The 15,786-nt window shown below is 37.4% G+C and overlaps 2 protein-coding genes across 3 annotated transcripts in view; one reads left to right on the top strand and one right to left on the bottom strand.

The window, feature by feature from the left end:
* The window catches only part of LOC307189793 (uncharacterized protein), a 47,165-nt gene extending 32,807 nt beyond the window's left edge, over positions 1 to 14,358 (top strand). The window contains exons 4-5 of the mRNA XM_079928258.1: positions 9,916 to 10,024; positions 14,245 to 14,358. Coding sequence (XP_079784384.1) covers positions 9,916 to 9,929 — 14 coding nt within the window. The 3' untranslated portion in view covers positions 9,930 to 10,024; positions 14,245 to 14,358. The remainder of the gene's footprint in view (positions 1 to 9,915; positions 10,025 to 14,244) is intronic.
* TSG101 (tumor susceptibility 101) overlaps positions 12,672 to 15,786 on the bottom strand; it is a 58,281-nt gene continuing 55,166 nt past the window's right edge. For both annotated transcript variants that reach the window (XM_079928255.1, XM_079928254.1), the window contains 2 exons: positions 14,304 to 14,543; positions 12,672 to 13,014 (listed from right to left, as the gene is read on the bottom strand). In XM_079928255.1, the coding sequence (XP_079784381.1) occupies positions 12,925 to 13,014; positions 14,304 to 14,543 (330 nt within the window). In that variant the 3' untranslated portion in view covers positions 12,672 to 12,924. The remainder of the gene's footprint in view (positions 13,015 to 14,303; positions 14,544 to 15,786) is intronic.

Below are 15,786 nucleotides of genomic sequence, written 5' to 3'. Positions count from 1 at the left end.
TATAGATTGCCAGTGTAAGAATTTTCTTTCATTCTCCAGTTAATCCAGAAGCCCCCTCTCCCACTTGACTAATGTCTTTTTAGGGCTTGAGTGATGAACTTGCCTTTGTGGATGCTGATGAAGGCAAATTGATGGGTGAGACAGTGGATCTGCAACATGGCAGCCCTTTCATGAAAATCCTAAATATTTTTTTCCAGCAAAGGTTACTATCATAGCTAAATACCATAAATATTCTAATAGTACATTAATAAATATCTAAGAAAATCATATCTTTATATCATGACTTCCCCAGTTGTTATAAAGTTGGTTGCTCCCTACCCTGTAGTCTCATAACATGTTCAGATTTCATTAGGTTGTACTTAATTTGTTTACAGGGCTTCCTACAGCACCAGACTGAGTTCCTGTGAGCAGCAGTAATAGTAATTATCATGACAGTAATCATTAATTGATTGCCCATTTTGTGCCAGCCACTGAGCTAAAGCACTTTATTTTATTTAATAACCTCAGCACAATTCTATGATGTTTCATAGATGATGCATCTGCATATCAAGGTTAAATAAAAGTGATGGAGTAAAGATTTGATCCCTTTGTTTTGACTCAAAAGCCTAAGCTCTTAACTACTGTACTTTATTTACTTGGCACCCAGGAGGTAATTGTATGAACAAATGAATGAACCAATATCTCCCTGTTCAAGGGTCTTTTCATACCACATCTATCTCTAAGTAAACATTCTCATTCACAGAACAATGTACATTTTGACCTTTTATTCTATAAAGTGCAAGAGGTATGTATGTTAGGAGGTTGTTAAAACAAATGTACAAGGAAAATTTAGTACTAATTTCCTAAAATTAAGAGTGCCCTGGGCATTGTAGAAGATCTGAGGGAGCTCACTCTTTAGTAAGAAGTGTGGTGATTGAGCTGGACAGGAAATGTGTACTTAAATTTTAGATGTTTTCTCCCATAATGTTTTCTATTCAAATCTTTCCTCAGATTACTTTGTCACTGCAAACTCAACATAGTGATTATCACAGCAGGTGCAGGCCACATAAAGAGAAACATACCTTGATTTAATCCAGAGAAATGTGTTCGTGTTTAAATTAATGATTTCCAGTATTATCTAACACAGTCTCCACTGCAAAGTGATTATTGTTTCCAATCCAGGTCACCTTTATTTTGGCTGTTCAGTGAATAATAATTTTTTTTGTTTGGGGGGGTGGGTTTAGTAACTTGGTAGAGAAAAATAATGGGCATTAAACTCTAAACTACCGATATAGCCAGAATAGTTTCCTGTTTTGTTAATTTAACATGTATTTTGCATAATCAGTGTGTGTACCATAATGAAGATTTCTTTAAATACTAGCGTATATGAAAAGATAATTTGCGGAATCGTAGTGTGTAAGTCCAAGTTTTACAAACTAAAGACTTCCATATCTGAGCTGTTTTCCGGATTGCTGAGGGTGCTGAAGTGAAAGCACAGTACTTTATTGACTAACCCTCCAAGATTGTACTAGACTCCTCACTGGTGCATGCACAAAGTGGACAAATTTAAGATATACTTTGGAAATAAAACATGCAGGACCACTGACAGATTTTGTATAGTGAGGGACAGGGAAGAGTAAAAAATGACTTCTGGATTTTTACCTTGAGCGATTGATTGGATGGTAGTTCCATTTACCTGGATTGTGATGCTCTCAAGGAGGTGGGAGTCAGTGAAGGAAGTAGGAGGGAGTGTTGAGTTTAGGGGGAGAAAAACCAAGATTTCCAATTGGGACATGTTAAATTTGAGATATCTGAAAAGATACTCAGGAGATATCAAACAGGTAGCTGGTAGCTGATTATGAATCTGGAACTCAGAAATCTAGGTTGTGATATTCAGCCAAATTACTGTATTTTTAAAAATTTATTTATTTATTTATGGCTGCGTTGGGTCTTTGTTGCTGCATGCGGGCTTTCTCTAGTTGCGGCGAGTGGGGGCTACTCTTCGTTGCGGTGCGTGGGCTTCTTATTGCAGTGGCTTCTCTTGTTGCAGAGCATGGGCTCTAGGCACACAGGCTTCAGTAGTTGTGGCACATGGGCTCAGTAGCTGTGGCCCGTGGGCTCAGTAGCTGTGGCTCACGGGCTTAGTTGCTCTGCAGCGTGTGGGATCTTCCCAGGCCAGGGCTCGAACCCGTGTCCCCTGCATTGGCAGGCGGATTCTTCACCACTGAGCCACCAGGGAAACCCACTCTCAGCTCTTCTATTCAACATAGTATTGAAGTCCCAGCCACAGCAATTAGACAAGAAAAAGAAGTAAAAGGTATGCAGGCTGGAAGGGAACAGGTAAAACTGTCACTATTTGCAGATGACATGATACTCTATGTAGAGAATAATAAAGACCACACAAAAACTATTAGAACTAACAAATGAATTCAGCAAGGTAGCAGGATACAAGTTAATATGCAGAAATCAGTTACATTCTCTACACTAACAATCAAATATCAGAGAAAGTTAAAAAAAATCCTGTTTAAAATTACATTAAAAAAAAAACAACCTAGGAATAAACCAAGGAAGTGAAAGACTTATATGCTGAAAACCATAAAACACTGATAGAGGAAATCAAAAATGATTCAAAGAAATGGAAAGCTATCCCATGCTTTTGGATTGGAAGAATTAATATTGTTTAAATAGCCATACTACCCAAAGCAAGCTACAGATATAATGTGATCCCTGTCAGATTATCCATGACATTTTTCATAGAACTAGAACAAATAATCCTAAAATTTATATGGAACCATAAAAGACCCAGAATTGCCAAAGCAATCCTGAGGAAAAAGAACAAAGCAGGAGGCATAACCTTCCCAGACTTCAGACAGTACTGCAAAGCTACAGTAATCAAAACAGTGTGGTATTGGCCCAAAACCAGACATATGAATCAATGGAGCAGAATAGAGCCCAGAAATAAACCCACACACCCATGGTCAATTAATCTGTGACAAAAGAGGGAAGATTATACAGTGAGGAAAAGACAGTCTCTTTAGCAAGTGGTGTTGGGAAAGGTTGACAGCTGCATGGAAATCAGTGAAGTTAGAACACAGCCTTACACCACACACAAAAATAAACTCAAGTGGCTTAAAGACTAAAATATAAGACATGACACCATAAAACTCCTAGAAGAGAACATAGGCAAAGCATTCTCTGACATAAATCAGAGTACCAATGTACCAATGTTTTCTTAGGTCAGTCTACGAAGGCAATAGAGATAAAAGTGAAAATAAATAAATGGGACCTAATCAAAGTTACAGTCTTTTGTACAGCAAAGGAAACTATCAACAAAAAGACAACCTATGGACTGGATGGAAATATTTGCAAATGATATGACTGACAAGGGCTTAATTTCCAAACTATAGAAACAGCTTATACAACTCAATAACAAAAAAACAAACAACCCAATCAAAAATTGGGCAGAAGGCCTAAATAGACATTTCTCCAAAGAAGACATACAGATGGCCAATAGGCACATGAAAAGATGCTCAACATCACTAATCATCAGAGAAATGCAAATCAAAATGACAATGAGATATCACCTCACACAGGCCAGAATGGCTGTTATTAAAAAGTCTATAAATAACATGTTGAAAGGGTGTGGAGAGAAGGGAACCCTCCTACATTGTTGATGGGGATGTCAGTTGGTGCAGCCATTATGGAAAACAGAATGGAGGTTCCTCAAAAAACTAAAAATAGAATTGCCATATGATCCAGCAATCCCACTCCTGGGCATATATCCAGAGAAAACTATAATTTGAAAAGATGCATGCACCCGTATAGGGTTCATAGCAGCACTATTTACAATAGCCAAGACATGGAAACAACCTAATGTCCACTGAAGATGAATGGATAAAGATGATGTGGTTGTGTGTGTGTGTGTATGAAATAAAGAATGAAATAATGCCAACATGGATGGACCCAGAGATTATCATACTGAGTGAATGGTTTAAGAAGATATGGCACATATATACAATGGAATATTACTTAGCCCTAAAAAAGAATGAAATATTGCCATTTGCAGCAACATGGATGGACCTAGAAGAATATCATACTACATGAAGTAAGTCAGACAGAGAAAGACATATTATATGGTATCACTCCTATATGGAATCTAAAAGAAATGACATAAATGAACTTATTTACAAAACAGAAATAGACTCACAGACATAGAAAACAAACTTATGGTTACCAAAGGGGAGAGGGAGGTAGGGAGGGATAAATAAGGATATGGGATTAACAGATACAAACTACTATACATAAAGTAGATAAGCAACAAGGATTTACAGTATAGTGCAGGGAACTATATTCAATATCTTATAATAACCTATGATGGAACACAATTTGAAAAAATATATACAACTGAATTACTTTCTGTACACCTGAAACTAACACAATATTGTAAATCAACTATACTTCAATTTAAAAAAAAACTAAAATAGGATAATGACGCCAAAATACAGATAGTACTAAAAAAAAAAAAGTGTGTCTCTTCTAGAGAGCAATATAGTTAGACCTCATTTTATGCAGTGTGAAAATCTCTGCCTTTTGAATGGACTGTTTATTCACATTAACTGTTACTGTGATATGTTTGGATTTATGCCTGTCATTTTGCTGTTTGTCTTGTGTCTTCTTTTGTTCCTTGGTTTCTCCTTTACTGACTTTTTTTGCATTTTCTAAAGTACCATTTTAATTATTTAATTAATTTTAAATTATGTTTTTTGAGGGTTTTTTTTTTTTAGTGGTTGCTCTTGGGGTTACAATATCAGCTTAAGGTACCTGGATGTACTTCACATTTTTGCACACTTAATTCCAATAAAATATAGAAACTTTGCTCCATTGTAGCATCAATCCCTCACCCACTTTTGTGCTATTATTGTTGTATATGTCTATATGTATTAAAAATTCAACAGTACAGTGTTATAATTGTTGCTTTATATAATCTTAAGTCTTTTGTAGAAGCTAAGACAAAAATATATGAACTTTTTAATATTAACTTTCTTATTTTTCATTTTTGGTATTCATTTCTTTGTCGAGATTTGAGTTACTGTCTGCTGTCACTTCCTTGCTCTACTCTAGTATCTTTCCCTTCCTCTTCTGGTTGTTGTCAAATACCTTCTATCTGTATATCTTGTAGGCCCAACAATAAATTTTATATAGTTTTATGCAGTTGTGTTTTAAATAAGAGGTAGGTGTATGTGTGTGTATGTATGTATACACACACACACACACACATTTTTATAAATAAATTATATTTCACTATTACCAGTGCTCCTTTCTTCATGTTGGTATGAATTGCTGCCTGGTATCACTTCCTTTCAGCCTGAAACTTCTTCAGTATCTGTTGTAAGGCAGGTCGGCTGTTAGCAGTGAATTCTCTCAATCTTTATTTATTTGGGAATGTCTTTATTCTGCCTTCATTTTTGAAATATAGATTTGCTACATATAGTATTCTTGGTTGAGTTTTTCTTCCAGCACTTTGAATGTCATTCAACTGTCTTCTGGCCTCCATTGCTTCAGATTAGAAGTTAGCTGTTAACTTATTTTCTTTCTCTGGTATGCAGTGAGTCTGTTTTCTCGTATTTCCAATATTTTCTCTGTGGCTTTTGACAGTTCAACTATGGTGTGTCTAAGTAAGAATCCCTTTCAGTATATCCTACCTGGAGTTCCTTAAACTTCTTGAATGTGCAGATTAATGTTTTTCATATTTGGAAAGTTTCACCCATTATTTCTTTGCATGTGTTTGCTCCTTTCTCTCCTCTCCTTCTGGTACTACTATAACGCATGTTGGTATGTTTAATGGTCTCCCAGAAGTCTCTGTTATTTCTTGTTTTCTTTCTGATGTTTAGTTTCTATAGTTTACAAATTACCAGACATTTTCTATTAGACCTACCATCTCCAAATAAGGCCTTTTTTCTATACTTAAGACCTTTACCTTTTCCTGTCCTATTGCATTGGCTGGGAGGATCTCCAGTAAGATGTTAAATAGAAACAGTGATAGTGGGTATATCCTTGTCTTGTTCCTGACTGTAATGAAAATACTTCTAATTTTTCTTCATTATTTGTGGTTTGTTTTGGATTTTTGATAGATATCTTTTTAGGTTAAGTTTCCTTTTCTTCTTAGATTGTTGAATTTTACTTTTATTAAACCCTAATGGATTTGGAACTTCATCAGGTTTTTGTACAATTCAAATAATCTTTTTCTTTAAATCTCACATGGTGTAATATATTAATATATTTTCTGATATTGAACCATCTTTGCATTTCTGGGGTAAAACTTCCTTGGTCAGGAAGTATTTTTCAAAAACCCCACTTAAGTATATTTGCTAATATTTTATTTAGTACTTGTGTATCTGTGTAAATAAATAATATGAGTTTACTATTTTTTATCTGGTCTTTGCTCAGTTTCGGTATCAAGGTTTTACTATATCCCCACCAAAAAATTTTTTCTGTTCTCTAATAAAATAGGTTGCATAAGAACAAACTGTTCCTTGAAATTTTGATATAACTTGTTTGTAAAACAGTTGAAAGGGTGAGGGGCTAGATTTTTGTTAAAAGTTCATTAATGTAATTTGTTTATTCAGATTTTTCCATTTCTTCTTAAATCATTTTAGGAATTTTTCTAGCTGTCCATTTCATCCAAGTTTTATACTGGCATGTGTTTCATATTTTATGACTTTTTAAACCTTTACTGTATTTGTGCTTACCTCTCCTGTTTCCTAATATTATTTGTTGGGGACATTGTGCCCTCGTTTTGCTAGATGTTCTTCTAACTTATTAGTCCTCCTCTCCCCAAGAATTATTTTCTATTTTATTGATACTGATGTTTTTAATCTTACTACTTTCTGCTTATTTTTTAAAACTTCCTTTTACTTTATGGTTAGTAACTTTTATCCTTGATCTTTCTTGTTTTTTTAAAAAAATGCATTTAAGAATATAAACTTAACAGTAAGTACCACTTTTTCTTTTGTTTTGTGGCACTTTTATTGTCATTCAGGTATAAATATTTTGTAATTCCTAGTTTTATTTTCTCTTTAACTCAGCAAGAGTATGCTTTTAGCTTTGAAACATTTTAAAATTTGTTATATGGTGGTTGATTCTAACATAGCTGAATTGAGATCAGAGAAATGCAGGTTAACATCCACTCTTTGAAATCTGTTAAGGCTTCCTTTGTGACCTAGTTAATACAGTTTTTGTAAATGTTCCTTTATGTATTTGGGGGGTGGGAAATGGACTTAATTGGATGATCTTTCTATATCTATTCACACTTATTGATTTGGTTTAGTTTTACTAAATTACAAATTTTTAATTATTACTGATCTGTCAGTTTCTGATAAAGGTAGTTACTCAAATCCACCTAGCGTTTCCCGATTTTTTTCCAATATATTTTGAGGCCACTTCAATGAGTTGCATCTAAGTTCATGATTATTATGTATTGTTGGATTGTTTCATATATTATGTAGTATCTCTGTGTATCCTTAGTAATGCTTGAAATTCTCTTTTGTTTGCCATTATTGTATCTGCACTAACTTTCTGGCTAATAGTTACCACTTTTTAAATTCAATGAGAAAAAAATTCTGATAAAATAATGTTTAAAATAGTTCACATACCCAAAACATCAGACTATGCCAAATTTTTTTCCCTTGCCTAGTGGGACTAAGGCCTGATTATGTTTTGCCTGACAGTTATATTCCATGTATACTTGTTTCTCTGTTTCCCTCTTAACTAAGCTTTTTGCTCTAAATGGATTATTCTCTGAGAAAAATTATTTCAAAGACTTGATAAGGGATATTGATTTGTGTTTCTTAAATTTTTTTTAATGGCATGAATGAATGTGTGTGTTTCTGCACAAATGTCTATACAAAGTAGCAACAAAAGGTTTTCATAATTTATTTCTATTGGGTAGATATTGTTGAAACTATGGTATAACTGGAGTTGGATAGAGAACTGTTTTTGTTCCCCCCAGCGAAACATCAGACTTAGTTTTAATTTAGATAAACGTAAAAAAGTTTATCATTTAAAGTGAGAACTTTTTCTGTCTTGAATTTTTTCTTCTCAGTGGGTATCTTAACTTTGTAGCATGGAAGTTAAGAGCATTTCCCCAAAACTGTGGTTATTGGGAGTGGCTGTAATCTGTCCACTGCCCCTTTCCATTTCTTGACTGGGCAGAGGCTTGGTGTCCACTCTGAAAGCTGTCATGGTTTTTCCTTTTAGAGCACAGAGACTCAAGTGGTAAGCCTAAAAGTATCACTGAGCTGTGCACACTCTCTGAAATATATTTAGACTGTACTGATCATATATTTAATCATGAAGTAAAATACCTCCTGGGTGAAAGGACTTTTATTCTACTTTAGGTCCTTTTAGTAGTGTTTTAATTTTTAGCACATTATTTTTATAATAAAATAACTTACCAGAAATACAAGTTTGAAAAAAATGAGAATGTTACTACAATCCTACATATATGTACAATTAAGATTATAAGGCTTTCTTAACACAGCACTAAGTAACAAGATGTAGTTTACATTTAACTTGGGATACTCTAGTTCAGAAAGGTCAGTATTGTTAATTCAAGTAACATGAATTCTTCCTATTAACTGGAGAAAATTAAAGGGAAGAGGAGGAGGGGTGCTAATATGATAGCAGTCCTTTTTATCTTACTTTCTTCTGGCTAAGAACCCTTGAAATCGATCTAATACAAACCCCTGACTATGGAAAAGGACTTGAAGTGATAAAAGTTAAAACTTAATAATTTATAGTTGAAAATTTCAAAACTGTCACTTTCTTGTTTGGAGAATCTCTGCCAAGACGATAGAATTGTGGGCTCCATCCCTTAAGATTTTGATTTAGCTGATTTGGGGTAGGGCTTAGACATCTGAATTTTTGATAGTTTTGTTGAGTGTTCCTAGTTGTAAACCACTCAGGGCAATTGTAACAGTTTTGCTAAGGTTAAAAAAAAACAACCACCACCTGTTATATAATACTATGTAATGAATGGATTTGGGGGTATCTTTTTCTTAGTTCCTGTGTGGAGTGGAGTGACCATTGCTGTGGTCTCTCCAAAGGTTCTGAACTCAGATAAAGGAACTGATAAAGACCTGAGCAGAAGGAAAATGTCCGCAAAGTAGTGGTTGCCAGGTAGTATGGTTTTTTTTGTTTATTTTTTTTGTTATTTTTCTGTACGCGGGCCTCTCACTGTTGTAGCCTCTCCCGCTGCGGAGCACAGGCTCCGGACACACAGGCTCAGGGGCCATGGCTCACGGGCCCAGCCGCTCCGCGGCATGTGGGATCTTCCCAGACTGGGGCATGAACCCGTGTCCCCTGCATCGGCAGGCGGACTCTCAACCACTGCGCCACCAGGGAAGCCCCCCAGGTAGTATGTTTTGTATTTTCAGTACCTTGGAAGTTAGCTGTAAGCCTGAATTGTGCCAGAGGGATGAGACTTGGGTCCTTTAAGTATATGTTGTTGTATCTGCCGGACTTTTCTTTCCTTAGCACTTCTACTTTTATTTTGGTGTGATCATATTCACATTATAAACTCTTAAGCAGTTAGGGACTAGACTAAGTCTGTCTCACTCACTGCTGAGCCTAACCCAGTATCTACCATATAGTAGGCACTCACTTGTTAACTGACAATGTATTTTTTCTAATTGTTGCTATATATTCTTTACAGTTGATAGTAAAATTGGTTTCACATTAACTTTTGGATCTCCGTACTTACCGTCATAACTGTTTTCCTACCTTACATAACCAACTCCTATAAGAAATTCCTAGGAGAAATTATTGATGGAAACATTTCAGATTTGTGGCATTGTCAGGCTGCCGCAATATGGATGTTCAAAGACAAGTATTTCTTCTAAAATTAACTTATGTTCATGATTTCTTCCAACTCCACAGTGGCTGTGAGGTGATTAAAAAGAAATGGGGTGTTGCCCTACCTGTGTTGATTTAACAGAAAGTATTCTGAAGAATCTAAGGAGTGCATCCAGTTTCCACCATGAGTAAGGTAGGATATTTATGTTTGAAAAAATATTTAATATCAACATAAGATAGAGGTAAAAGAGCATTGAAGAAAATGTTTGAAGTTGATCTTATGGAAGCACCTCTCTACCTAAAATCTGTTCTTTGCTGCTGCTGCTGAAGAGACAGAGACAAAGGGATGGTGGTAGAGGAGGAAGAGGCCTACCTTTGTAGACCTTTGTCCTGGCCTAGTGTGGTATTTCTTATACATTCTATTAGATAAAGGTCTTATTGCATCTTTATTATTTAACTGAGTGAACTAGCTCTACAAATATCTAGTAACATTGGGAACCACTGTGGTAGGTCTTGCCACATTTTGAGTTGTTCTCTAGCAGTTTCAATGAGGTCCAGTGAAGAGACCTAAGAAAGAAGCACTGATCTCAGAAGTATTAGCAGTTGGTCTCCTGGGGAGGGGGAAGTTGGGGCCTGGGTAAGATCCCTCTGCTAGTTGGAATGGGAGAAGTTAAAGTAAAATGGAATTAAATCACTGGGAATAAAGTAATAGGAATTTTGAAGTGGGTTCCCTGATAGGAAGTGGTTTGGGGGCAAGGAAAAGGAGGGTTGGTCCCAGCAAACATGGCAAGAGGTTGGGGCCTATGTGGGAAGATGGCAGATGAATTTGAACAATAAATATGTCTAGTCATCTGTTTTAAATTGTTCTTTACTTGTATCTTTTTTTTTTCTTTGTGGCTCGTGGGCTCTAGAGTGCAGGCTCAGTAGTTGTGGCGCACGGGCCTAGCCGCTCCGCCGCATGTGGGATCCTCCCGGACCAGAGCTCGAACCCATGTCCCCTGCATTGGCAGGCAGACTCCCAACCACTGCACTACCAGAGAAGTCCCCTTTCCTTGTATCTTTTTCTGCCACAGTTCATACTACAAATCCGTTAAATACTCAGTTCACCCAGCAACTGTTGTTTCTCATATTGCAGACCTTTGTTAGAAGAAAGGAGAAAGGAATAATTTTTAAGTCTTTACTTTCAGGGCCACTATTGAACAAATGAATATACCTTAGTGTTCCGTGTATCCTGGGCGAGAATGTTATTACAGACCTCATAAAGGTAAAGCTGACCTCTGCAGAAGAGGCCTGTCTGAAAAGGGTGCAGAAACTCTCTGGGAAATTCAGAAGGAGTGCAAGTTTTAAAGTTGCTTAAAACTACCATTCTGAAGTTATCGAAAGAGAGAGAGTGGTTAGTTACAGGATTAAATACGTCATACTCTTGAATACACTCAAATTCGTAAAAGTCAGAAAAAAGAAGGAGGGAAGAGTGACTCCACTATTTAGCCCCTCAGCTCTTTTATTTAGCATCCAAATGTTGGATGATACTTATTTTTTGTAATTCCTAAGTCACTGCATCAAATAAGGTATTTTGGTACCTCTGATGTACCAGTACTTGCCTTGTATATTATTATGTAGTTGCCATTTGGTCCAAAAGAATGTATGATGTGTGTTTATTGTGTTTAGAAACCGTGATTCTTTTCATCAAGCGTATGCTAATTATTTCGTTCTGGCTGGCTAATACAACTAAGTTCATTTTGTATGCTATAAAAAAGCTGTAACTTCCTTTACCATGTAAAAATAAATGTATACACAAAAATAACTCATTTAAACGTTAGCTTCAGGGCTTCCCTGGTGGCGCAGTGGTTGAGAGTCCGCCTGCCGATGCAGGGGACACGGGTTCGTGCCCCGGTCCGGGAGGATCCCACATGCCGCAGAGCGGCTAGGCTTGTGGGCCATGGCTGCTGAGCCTGCGCGTCTGGAGCCTGTGCTTCGCAATGGGAGAGGCCACAACAGCTAGAGGCCCGCGTACTGCAAAAAAAAAAAAAAAATGTTAGTTTCAAACCTAACACTAGATTAAACCTTGCCAGTTTCTATTCTGATAATTTTTACAAGTAGATTTTCATTTTTTAAGAAAAGATCTAAACTATATAAACTCTTCAGTGATGAGTGAGACCAAATGTCTTTCTTCTCTTGGGAGAAGTATAGAGTAGCTGTCTGGCTGCCTGAATACCTTAAAACATCTTAAATTAGAATGTTCATTTCTTTATAACCTCATGAACCTTCTAGCGCTCTCATTTTGACAGAGAAAATTCTGTTCTGCTAGATAAGCTTTTTAGGACATGTAGATCATTGGATGGGTGGCCACAATCTTGACTACAGAATCACTCACCAGAAAGACTGACTTTAGATGACAATAAATGCAGAGAGGCAGTGTACACTGTACCTTCCTCCTTAATTGTGGCCAGACCATCTTGCCTAGTTAACATAAATTCTCAGGTGTGTAGCTTGGTACTGGCCACTCTGCTCCTTTCTTGATGAAAACAGTTAGCTACGGTTCTGTCAGGTTTGGAAAGGAAACAAATCTAGGCAGGACTAGGCAGGAACTGGTAGGGAGGGTACCAGCCAGGACCTTTCACAAAAAAAGTCACTCAAATCCCTCAATTTCAAATATTTGAAAATTTAGATTTCTGTGTGGTATTATATCCCATATTGAATAGAATTCACTTTATATGCTAGAGGATAAATAATGCTAAATTTCAACTCACGATGGATGATATACTTTGCTAAATTAGAAGCCGAGCTTCTTATTTAGGTTTCATATATTTTTCCTAAAGATGTTCAGTAAAAGAGAAAAATTATGCAACAAATTTTATTTAGCATAGTCAGTCCCAACATTCAGCACAAAAAGAGTTTACAGAGGATAGAAAGTGCATTAATAAAAGCCAGTCTTTACCAAAAGAAAACAGAAAATATATTATTGATTCAAAATATTTTACACTTGAATGATAAACTGCAATAACTTATTCTGGGCACCTACTGATATAAGAGAAAGGAAGAGAAGAAAAGAATGCTTTAGAAGAGCTCAATCTCCAGCTGGTATCAGAGGAGTCAGTAGAGGTCACTGAGACCGGCAGTCTTTCTTGCTTTCTGCATTAGTGCCCTCAGCTGGAACTGTTTGCGGGACAGAAGACGTACATGCTGTGAAGGGGGAAAAGTTTCAACAGTTTAGACTGGCTCTGATCCAGGCCCAGGCATGAACTATCAGACAGTTTGTAACCTAGGTGGGAGCTAAGAACCTAAACTCATATCAACTTTCCTTTGGAGCCAATACTTTAGTACATGTGGCTTTTTAAACTCACTGGATTGATGCTGGCAGGTTGTGTTAAGGAAAGTAGTCTTCTGAGACCCTATACAAAGGCCTTCTTCACAGGGAAAGCACCACATTGCAGGATCTGGCTCAGGAGTTCAAGCTGCACTTGAGACAACCAAGATGGCAGGGAAACATGTACTGTGATCCTAACAAAAGTTACAAAAAACTTTTGTACAGACTGTGACTGTTTGTTCCCACTTGGCTAAAAAAGGGGAAGGGCAAGGATGAGTATAGCACAAGGCCAGCTTTTGTCCAGTGCCTAGCAAACAGTGTACCTCTCTTGCCTCTCCATGTGTATCTTTCCCTAGGCTATGCCACCCAAGCAGGGGACAGTGTACAGAAAGGAAGTCCTCTCTAGGGTCCCAGCTATTCATGTGCTTGCACCAGGTCCAAGAGTGGTTTGGCCACACGCTCATAGTAAGACAGGCAAGATCAGCAAGCAACCTGACCAGCCTCGCATGTGCACTGAAGCAGCAGCAGCAGCTGTACTGAATATCCAGAGGATGGCTGCTATTATTCCTAAAGCCATGCTCTTCATGACCCAACAGAGAGAAGTAGCCAAACTTGGCTTACAGATCTTCATGTCTGTACAATAGCATTAAGCCTGGAATATAACCTTTATTCAGAAGGGCTCTATTACCAGCAGGGCAAACCCAATACTTCCCAAGGCTGTTTGATTTGGGAAAACAGGTATAAAACTATGCAAGTCTAAAAAAATTAACAGAGGAAAAAAACAAAAACAATAAGGGTGGGGCAGTCAATGATCTCAGTTTAGATGATGTGACCTGAAAGAATCAATGGAAATCTGACTGTACCTCATGATCCACCTAGGCACAGTAGTAAGAGAGAAGGATTACATTCAGCTTGATGCTATCTCGTGGGGTGGGGAACTGCAGCCACTAGCCCACTTTTCTTCCCCTACTCAGATGATCCTCAGCCCCCTCTGTAGGTGGGAAGACACTGCTCACAGCCATTTATCTCACTTGCTCTCTTTTGGAAATACAAAGAATTTTAACCCACCTCCTACAGAGAAACCCTCTTGATCTGTGGTTTTCAAGGTCAGTGTCTCTAAAACACATGTTCCGAAACCCTGGAAAGCAGAGCGAGGAAGACATACCTTCAGGAAGACGTCCAGGTCTATTACTCCCCGCCTCAAGGCTTCTCCCAGGTAAAAGATAGTGTCTTCAATAGCATTTTCCTCTGCATACAGATTTAGGATCTGTTTGTATAGTGGGGCTGTGGGAATGATAACTTCATCAATATCATTGTTTTCAGATTGATTTTCCATTTTCTCCAGAGCAGAACTGAGTTCTTCATCCTTCTTTCTCAAAAGTTCTATGTTTTTATCAACCTCAGCCTGAAAACAGAATAGTCCAAGCATGATGATTTTATACTAATTGTAATTATCTGCTTGTCAGACATCTACAATTCAACTTCACAGAAACAGACTTGCTAATAAAACAATGCTTAAACAACTCATGGATGAGATTCATGTATCACATTAGTCAAAGTTAGAGGAAAAGGTGTGCTCTAACATGCTGAGTGAAAACAGGAGATGCTGAGCTGAGCACTTTTGGTGGCAGTGATAAGCTTGTCACTTACCAGTGACAAATGATACTGCAAACTAAGCCATCAGACAAGACACTTTCCAGCAGGAGGTTCCTTACGTGAAAATCATAAAGGAGGTCCTTCTTTCAAAACAAGTGGCCATCTGCCTCAGAGGAATAACTTTCCCCAGTCTGTACAGATGATTCAACACATAGAACTCCAAACAGTTGAACTTTATTCACAAGATACAGCAGGTGGTAGTTGCAGGCTCTGAACTGTACTGGTGTCACTTTGCTGAACTTTTGCAAATAGCTGGCTATTGAGCAGCTCACTTTACACACTAGAACCATTTTATTAGAGTAATGTGTACATACAAATCACTTTCTCCAAAGCCCTCTAACACTTAATAACTCTTTACCCTTTCATCAAAAATGCACACCTGCTGGAAAAAATTCTCCATCACAGGAATGAAAGTGAAGAGTGAAGCTGGCACTCAAATTATGCTAGTGCCTCTAATCACTAAACTAAAGAAGTCACAGGGCTGACTTGACTCATAAGGGCACAGCAGTCTGATAAAAATGTGAGAAAGCTTAAGAGCTAAAGGTTGCATACACTATGGGTTATTAAGTTAGAAGGGCTCACCTAGAAGGGGTCACCAAAGATACTTTAAATATAGTTCAAACAACATTTGGAAACAAAAAAGACCTGACCCTTAAGTTTGTACCCAGGGTCTGCAGATCTTTATCACGACTTAGAGCTCTCTCAAATTCTTATTTCCTAGTAACTGTCTGGTAACATCAAGCGCTCAAACAGTCCTCCTTTGGGTCAAAACATTATCCCCCGGGGTGAAGGCGCAAGCAAAACTCCTCTGAATACATCCACTCCCCAATCAAAGACTACATTCCAACCACAGGCTGCATTTTTTTTTTTTTAACAAAGCTGTAGAGGAGCTATGTGAAAATGCTTAAAGGTGTGTATAATTTTCGGAACTCTTTAACTATACCCACAATGTTCAGGGTAACCACAGTATATACAGAACACTTTGCCATGGC

This window comes from Stenella coeruleoalba (genome assembly GCF_951394435.1).
Source record: "Stenella coeruleoalba genome assembly, chromosome: 8".
Lineage (NCBI taxonomy): Eukaryota > Metazoa > Chordata > Mammalia > Artiodactyla > Delphinidae > Stenella > Stenella coeruleoalba.
This window is presented reverse-complemented; position numbering and strand designations above follow the sequence as displayed.